The sequence below is a fragment of the Malania oleifera genome, chromosome 2 (genome assembly GCF_029873635.1).
Source record: "Malania oleifera isolate guangnan ecotype guangnan chromosome 2, ASM2987363v1, whole genome shotgun sequence".
NCBI lineage: Eukaryota > Viridiplantae > Streptophyta > Magnoliopsida > Santalales > Ximeniaceae > Malania > Malania oleifera.
In genome coordinates this window covers 142628278-142638039 of record NC_080418.1, presented here as the reverse complement: position 1 = coordinate 142638039, position 9762 = coordinate 142628278, and the positions used below count along the sequence as shown (strand labels likewise).

Genomic DNA, 9762 nt, shown 5'->3' with positions numbered 1-9762 from the left:
TTTTCAAAACCTATGATATTTTTATAATTGATGTTTTTAATTAGTTTTTGGAGTTTTCAAAACTTAATCATTCTTATGAAAATTGTAGTCTTCATGAATCTATTGAAAACAAAATTTATAATTTATTTTTAAGCTTTTAAATCTTTCATTGAACTTTATGAATTGTTGATGAATTTCTACAGTAATTTTTTTATAAAAGTATGTGAATTTGAGGAATCCAAATACAAACATACTGAAATTTAAATTTATTTAAAAAAATTAAAATTATTTTTTAGCAAACTAAATATGCTGGAGAGAGAGAGAGAGAAGCCATGCATGGATGGAGGCGATCCTGCAAACTTAAGACTCACTCAAAAACAATTGGCAATATATATATATATATATATATATATATATATATATATATATATAATTAATTTGTGGTGGAATATTGTTGACACGACTTTGAATCCTTGTAAAGCTAGTATTACAACAAGTATTAGGATTAATCCCTCTTGGCTCTTGGGGAAGGACCCAGCTGTAGCAAATGCAGCTGCACCGCTCCCTCTCCCCCCTTCTTCCTCCTACCTTCCTTCTCCACTTTCTTAATTTCCTTTCTTCCTTCCTTCTGGCTCCTTCAATTCTTGACGGGCATTGAATTTTAGTACAGCCCATGCACGGGCTGTACAACTTGAAAATCTCCTGCTCGACTCTCTATCATTGAATGTTGTTAGATTACCACTTTATCTAAAAGTTTAAATTGTTAGGTCGTGAGCTAACAATGTATATCAAGTTTTAACACTCCTCCGCACGTGTAGCCCAATAGCACGTGGAGAGATAAACAAATGACAAATAATGTCACAGAATAAAGATGGACAACAAGATTAGAACTCAGGACCTCCTGATAACCAGAACTCTGATACTATGTTAGATTACCACTACCACTTTACCTAAAAGCTTAAATTGTTAGGTTGTGGGCCAACAATGTCAAGCTTTAACAGATGAGGTTAGTCTATAAATTCAAAAGGTTAATTTTTAAGTTAATACGTGACAAACACCGTCATATCCAAGAATTAATGTATGTGTTCATGCTCAATTAATCCTATCTATAATATATGTATAAACATATGTAGGGTAAGGAATTGCCACCGAAAGCAAAGGTGTTAGCGTCGTCTGAGAAGGCAGGGATAGAGATGTTTGAATACGGAAGTCACATACTGGGGATTCAAGGTCACCCTGAATACACCAAAGTCATTTCTCATTTTTCTCGATAACCAAATGAGAAAATGCTAATACTTTCATATTTTCTTTAATTACCTTTCATCCATATTTTTCAAGTTTTAAACAAAGCAAAAACGATAACTAGTTTCTTACCATTTTTTAGTAGTTCATCAATAAAATTGTTGTAAAAATCAATGCCTTGTTGATTTATTCCACCACTCACTATCCCATCTACAACGATTCTTACTTTTAAGATATCTAACTAACGAATTATTTTTAATTTCATGTAGTTTTAAACACCAACTTAATATATATATATATATATATATATATATGATATTAATTTATTTTGAAAATTATAAAAGTTGTTATATTTTTAATTTTTTAACACCATTTTAATAGGTATATAAGATAAATTAAGCATGAAATTAAATACAAGGAACCGAGCTAGATGGAGTGAGACTTCAAGCCTTATCACACTATATTATTTGCTATATAAGTTTTGAAACTGATATATATTTATTTAAGGACTGGTGCTTATATATATATATACTTCTTTATTACACTATTGCGGATTTTTTTTACGTGAAATAATCTATCCAGTCTGGGGGGTGGTTGTTCGGGAGGCTCGACGGCTGGGGACTGGCGCATGGCGAGCTACGTCGCCACGTTCATCCTCTCCGTCTTCGCGTCGAAGTCAAGGGCACCGCTATCGCTCTCCGTGAAACCAATGGGTCCATCGCTTTGATCGCCATGGATAGAATCAGCTGGCACATCAGAAGCAGCACCACTCCTTTCTTCTCCGGTTGGGTGTTCTTCGGAATTACTGAACCTAAACCACCTCTTCTTCTTACACTGTTGCATCAGAAGGTACAACAGTGCAATGACCGCAAACGTTAGGCATGCCATGATCGGAAAAACAAGGGATCTCGTGAGTGCCAACGTGAACACATAAGGCACAGACACAACCAGACACATCACCACCAGTCCTGGCATCCTCATGCGCGCCGAAATCGTCCCATTCTGCTCTGGCCACTCCCATCTCAAGCATAGGAACAGCGTTAACTCCAAAAGTACTGCGAAACTTCTAAAGAATCGGAGCCATGCCGCCAGGAGCTTGAGGTCCGCAAACAGAACGGTGGCCAGTCCGGTGGATACCAAAATCGCTACCCACGGAGTATGAAATCGTTTGGATTGGGACCCAATGAAATGGGGCAAATACCCCTTTTCTACCATGCCCACGAGCTGGTAAGAGCAGTTGGTCATCCCGTCCTCAAATTCTTTAACAGTTGACAAGGCCCCTGCAGTTTGGATCAAGACTCGTAACCATTTTCCGCCTATCATTTCAGCAGCGATGATGAAGAACCCATTTTGCCACTCGTCTGGGTTCACGGAAAGGGCACCGGCTACCACTGCAATAGGGACTGCAAGAGTAAAACAGGTGAGAGTCACGGAGATGAAGTGTGCTTTGAAGAGCAAAGATTTCTCTTGGACGTTGCCCATTAGTACTTCTCTATCAAATTCCCAGAATTTGAGCTTCCAGAGAAGAGTGGTTAAGAGGAGATTCCAGTGTTTGGGCACTCCTTCTTGCCCAGTGCTAAGGCATCTATGGATACTGATTCGGGAGATGGCTATGAGGGACATGAGAAGGGAGAGGAAGGGGGGGAGGAGGAAGAGGCATGTGGAGGTGTAACGGCCTCGGCGGAGGAAACCGATGTAGTTGAGGAAGGAGAGTGAGAGGGTTGAGAGGAGGAGGAAGAGAGCGCGGGGGTAGCGGCCGATGAAATAGGAAGAGGCATTTTCAAGGTACTTGAGGCAGAGGACGGCGCTGATAGCGAGGTCGACGATGCCGCTGAAGTATTTGACGGAACAGATGAAGAAGCCCCAGAAGGGGCTTGGTAAAGCAGGGGCGATGGAAGAGAGCTCCGCAGTTATGTGGGTGTAGGGGACGCCAACAATGAAAGGGAAGATGAGAGCGCCGAGGAGGGCGAAGAGGGGGCCGACTGCCCCCACGGCTGCCTCCACTCCGAAGGGAGCACCGCCGATGTCCTTGCAGATGAGGAAGACAACGGAGGGAAGGATGAGGGCAAGCTGCTTAGTTTCGCCTTCGTTACTCATGCTTAATTGGTTAGATTTTTCGTGTGTAATATTATTGAGTGCCTTCGTCGTTGAGGTTCTTGTAGCTGTCGGGTCTGTTGGTTGCCGACGAAAGAAAATATGGGGGTGCCAACGTAAGCATTCTCGTGGATCCCACACACCAAACGGCGCCGGAGAAGACCAGGTTGTGCTTTCACACACACACACACACACACGCACACGCACATATCTCTCTATCATTTTTGTTTTGTAATGTGCCTTCTTTTATTATCAAGTCAAAGGAAAAGTCTTCTCATGCAACCTTATTAAATTATTAACTTCTCATATATATATATTTTTTTCTTATTATGCCTGGTGTCCTCAGCTAGCATCTACCAGATTATCTAGAGATGCATCGTAGCAAGGCTAATCTCACGCCCCACAGTTTCCACCCCAAGGCCCTGCAGGAAGGTATTAACTTCTCATCCTTCATCAGTGAAGTGAATGCTTACCGTGCATTGTGGTTCATTGTATTTTTTTGTAATGAAAATTCTGTAACTTTGTGCAATATTTTTCAACTTTATGACATTTCTTCAATTTTATGAAACTTCTTGTAATTTTTATGAGTTTTTTCTTTTTTTCATATTTTCTGAAATTTTCAAATCCTATGATATTTTTATAATTTATGTTTTAATTAGTTTTTGGAGTTTTCAAAACCTAAATCATTCTTATGGAATTTGTAGTCTTCATGAATCTATTAAATATAAAACTTATACTTTATTTTTAAGCTTTTAAAACTTTCATTGAACTTTATGAATTGTCAATGAATTTCTACTTAATATTTTTATAAAAGTATGTGAAATTGAGGAATCCAAATACGAACATACTGAAATTTAAATTATTTTTTAAACAAACTAAATATGCTGAAACTACGCATAGATCCATTAATGTAAAATTAATTTCACCTCACCATTCCTCATCCACGACCAGACAGGTGCTATCACAACATTTGTTTGGTGATTCCAAATCCAAAAGAATACATACTTTTAAGATATCTAACTAACGAATTAATTTTAATTTCATGTAGTTTTAAACACCAACTTAATTTATATATATATATATATATATGATATTAATTTATTTTAAAAATTATAAAAGTTGTTATATTTTTAATTTTTTAACACCATTTAATATGTATATAAGATAAATTAAGCATGAAATTAAATACAAGGAACCGAGCTAGATGGAGTAAGAATTCAAGCCTTATCACACTATATTATTTGCTATATAAGTTTTGAAGCAGATATATATTTTAGGATTGGTGCTTTTATATATATATATATACTTCTTTATTACACTATTGCTGATTTTTTTTACGTGAAATAATCTATCCAGTCCGGGGGTGGTTGTCCGGGAGGCTCAACGGCTGGGGACTAGCGCCATATTGGCGAGCTACGTCGCCACGCTCATCCTCTCCGTCTTCGCATGGAACGGTTCCGAATCAAGCTGAGTAGCCTCAGGCGAGGGTCGCGCCGAAGTTAAGGACACCGCTATCGCTCTTCGTGAAACCAATGGGTCCATCGCTTTGATCGCCATGGATAGAATCAACTGGCACATCAGAAGCAGCACCACTCCTTTCTTCTCCGGTAGCGTGTTCTTCGGAATTACTGAACCTCAACAACCTCTTCTTCTTACACTGTTGCATCAGAAGGTACAACAGTGCAATGAACGCAAACATTACGCATGCCATGATTGGAAAAACAAGGGACCTCGTGAGTGCCAACGTGAACACATAAGGCATAGACACAACCAGACACATCACCACCAGTCCTGGCATCCTCATGCGCGCCGGAAACGTCCCATTCTGCTCTGGCCACTCCCATCTCAAGCATAGGAACAACGTTAACTCTAAAAGTACTGCGAAACTTATAAAGAATCCGAGCCATGCGGCTAGGAACTTGAGGTCCGCAAACAGAACGGTGGCAATTCCGGTGGATACCAAAATTGCTACCCACAGAGTATGAAATCGTTTGGATTGGGACCCAATGAAATGGGGCAAGTACCCCTTTTCTACCATGCCCACGAGCTAGTAAGAGCAGTTGGTCATCCCGTCCTCAAATTCTTTAACAGTTGACAAGGCGGCTGCAATTTGGATCAAGACTCCAAATATGAAATTTGCAATTTGGCTGCAAGTACCCCTTTGCCAAGCAGTCGCGACGTCCCGAGAGCGCGTGTACCCTGGGCGGCGAAATTAAAAATTATTTTTATTTTTAAGGAAAAATATGGATGTCGGAGTCGCCACTAACCTTTAGTGTGGTTAGAACACATGATAACTACCCCGTTAGGGGTAAAATAGGTCTAAATTACCAGAGTTAGGCTCGGGAGTTCGGTTACGCGAGGGGAAGGTACGAGCACCCCCTACGCGCCCGTTCTTACGAACGGTACCTAATTAATTTGAAATTATCCCTAAGTTAATCTAATAAGTCTTTAAATTACTCCTTTTTATGAGTTTATAAATACATAGGGAAAATAAATAAATAAATAAATAAATATATACATATATTCTCTCAGAGCTTAAGGTACGTGAAGCCCGAAGGCTCATACCCCCGCATTAAAATCATAGGGAATAATAAAAATCAATAAAATATCTAAGAAAATACACTCCCAAATTTTGAAATTGTATATAAAATTTTTATAAGAAAATAATAGTATGAGAGGTTTTAATATATGGTAATAGAGTAATAAGCAACTCACCCTTACTAAAATATCATGAATGTCAAAATAAGTAATTAGATACCATATTACTATATATATATATATATATATATATATTAATATACTAAGGATACTATAATACATCTCATCACATGTAAACATAATAGCAATACTATAATACTATCACTATATATATCAAAATACTAAAAAAAATAATACCATATATGCTTAGATCCTAAAAATTCTAAAAATACCATAAACATTATGAATTAATCAAAACCCTAAGATATATACGTAATTAACATAGCAATAGGGAAGAACCCAAGGTATACGGTAGTAATGCAACAATACTAATAATCCAAAAGATACCATATTAAAAAAATCATAATAATAGTTCAAAACATACCATATTAACATGAAGTAACCGAAGCCCTAATATATTATAATAATAATACACTACTTGTACCAATAATACTACTATAAAAATAACACAACCAATATGTATATATGTATATATATCATAGCACATAATTACCAATGATAAATGCTACTAGAATAAAAAGGTGTATACATCATAATATTAATAACAATATAGGCCCTATATAACTTTAATATGATCATAAACAATAATATCCAATAATAGGGAAGAAATCAAACCCTAAAAAGGAAATCAATGTGTAACAATATGGAAACAATAAATACATATATATGATAATATAGAAATAGTCAAACTATGGAAATCAATACGTGATAAAATGGAAACTCTGTAAATCCAAATAAGGAAACCCTAAAAATGAATATGAAATTTAATACACATCCTAAATACAACAAAAGTATAAACTTGAAGGTTAAAACAAATTTTAATTGTAAAACTTCTACAACAATAATAATGTTCATTCAATAATATGCACCACCAAAATACCAACAAGAACATCAACTAACAAATTTTACGAACCCTACAACAATGGGAACAAATCAATTAATATTCACAATAAAAAATATAGACATGGTTTTTAAATATCAAAACAATTAAAATTTTGGAGATTTGTATATATATATATATATATATATATATATATATATATATATAAATAATTACAACCCTAAACAAATTTAGACATAAAATAATCGACACCCTACATTACACAAAAATCCAGAAATAAAAACAAATTGCTGTTTATATATATATATATATATATATATATATATATATATATATATATATATATATAATCTAAATTAATATTATAGCCAAAGGTGGAAAAATCCTGCAAAAAACATATTAATGTTAGATATACAAATATACAAAGCTCAATTTAAATGTACAAGAAAAATAAAAAAAAAAATAAGAAATAAATAAACTTCATGTGTATACATGCATGTGTGTGACCGTGTGTGCTTGTGGTCGTGGACTACATGCAGTGGGGCTTACAGAGGGGGCCGGAGATGGGAGTCGTGGCTGGAGGGGGCTCGGTTTGCCTGTGAGATGGCCGGAGACAGCCGCGGCTGGGACTGGTGCTGGAGTGGTCGTCGGAGAGAGTTGCAGAGGCTGTAGGGTGGTCTGTGGTGAGGTCGGGTGACGGCCGAAGTTGGAAGGAGTCACCGCTGCTGCTGGGTTGGCCTGCTGGAGGCTTTGCGGGTAGCTGCTGTGTGGACGGAGTTGCAGCAGATGGCCTTGTTCTGCTGTGGAGGCTGGCCGTGAGCTGTTGCAGGGGTATCCTGGTGCCTCAGTTTGCTGTGGAGTTGAGGATGGGGCGAAGGTTGTTAGAGAATCCTGCTGGCAGAGGAGTAGAGGAGGGGATCAACTGGGCTGGATTGCAGGGAAAGGGGGCGGTGTGTGAGAGAGAGTGGGGAGGTTGATGATGGAGGCTATGCGGCTGGGTGGTGGGTGCGGCTATTGCCCAGCCGTGAAGGAAATTAGAGATGGAGAGGAGAGGTAAGGGTTTTTTTTTCTTTGGCTGGCTCCCTGGCTGTGCGCTGTGCCCCCCCCCCCCCCCCGCGTTTTATAAAATTTTCAACCCTAAAAAAAATCGTTCTTTTCTTTTCCTTTGTTATTTTTATTCTCTTCATACTTTTATGGTAACAATATATACAATAATAATGATAATAATAATGAAAATAAAATAAATAATAATAATAATAGTAAATATGATAATAGTAAAATGGTAATAAAATAATAATAAATGAAATTTAAAATAATAATAATAATAATAATAATAATAATAATAATAATAATAATAATAATAATAATAGTAATATAATGATAATAACAATGGCAAGATAATAAAGTAATAATATTTTAAAAATATTTAATAACAATAATAATAAAAATAATAATAATAATAAAATCAAAATAATAATAATAAAAATAATAATAATAATAATAACATAATAAAATAAAGATAATAAAAACACTAATAATAATAATAATAATAATAGTAATAAAAATAATAATAATAGCAAAATAATAATAATATTAAAAATAATGATAATAATATTGGGCCTGGGTAAAAATGGGGTGTCTACACTATGATCAAACTCACAGCCTCCAATTACACTCTGTGGAGGTCTCGAATGGAGGATCTCCTTAATTGTAAGGATTTGGCAGACCCTTTAGATTATAAAGGTATGAAACCAGATTCCGTCAAAGATGATGATTAGAGAAGAATGAATAGGAAGACCATTAGTCAAATCAGACAATGGATTGACCACAAGGTATATCATCACGTCGCACAAGAGACTGATGCTTATAGTCTTTGGGAGAAGCTATAAAATATGTACCAGGCCAAGACTGCTTGCAACAAAGCCATGTTAATGAGACAGCTTGTTAATCTGAAGTTAAAAAGCGGGACCTCTATAGCTGAACATACTAGTGAGTTCCAAAACCTAATAAATCAACTTTCATATGTGAAGATGGATCTTGGTGATGAAGCAGAAGCATTGCTGCTTCTTAGCTCCTTACCAGATAGCTGGGAGACATTGGTTATTACTCTCAGCAATTCAGCTCCTAACGGCAAACTTACCATGGCGATGGTAAAAGATGCCTTATTCAACGAAGAGGCCAGGAGAAAAGAAACAGGTGCAGATCAGTCACAAGCCTTTGTTCTTGAAACCATAGGCCGACCTCAAGAATGTACCAGTACCAGAAGTCGAGGTAGAGGCAGAGGTAGAAGCAAATCTAGAGAAAGATCCCAAGATCGCGGCAGATTCAGTGATGGTAAAAATTGGCAGAGAGGGAAAATATCTTGTTACTATTGTGGCATTGAAGGCCACATGAAGAAAGATTATCAAAAATTTCGGCGGGATCATGGTCAAAGCCGCCAGCAACAAAAGAAAGAGGAAGGTGAGAACTCGGTCACCTTAACCCAAGATATATCAGTCTTTTCAATTGATGAAGATGCATGTTGTCATATTGGGAACCATGACACTGAATGAGTGGTAGACACAGCAGCCTCCTACCATGCCACTCCCCACAAAGAATTCTTCACGATGTATAAATCTGGAGATTTTGGTATAGTAAAAATGCGGAACACTAGTTCTTCTCAGATTGTGGGAATCGGAGACGTGCAGATTGTGACCAATATTGGTTGCACCATAACACTAAAGAATGTTCGATATGTCCCAGACCTTCGGCTAAACCTTATTTCTGGGGCAGCCTTTGATAAACAGGGCTATGAAAGCTACTTTGGGAAAGGTGCTTGGAAATTATCAAAAGGTAATTTGACAATAGCATGAGTACGCATTTGCTGCACATTGTACAAAACACAGGTG

General features: G+C 36.9%; 1 protein-coding gene across 1 annotated transcript; it reads right to left on the bottom strand.

The window, feature by feature from the left end:
- Nucleotides 1-1857: 1857 nt before the first annotated feature.
- LOC131148428 (probable polyamine transporter At3g13620) lies at nucleotides 1858-3318 on the bottom strand. The gene has a single exon (XM_058098129.1). The coding sequence runs from the start codon at nucleotides 3316-3318 to the stop codon at nucleotides 1858-1860; it is 1461 nt and encodes a 486-aa protein (XP_057954112.1).
- Nucleotides 3319-9762: the final 6444 nt, after the last annotated feature.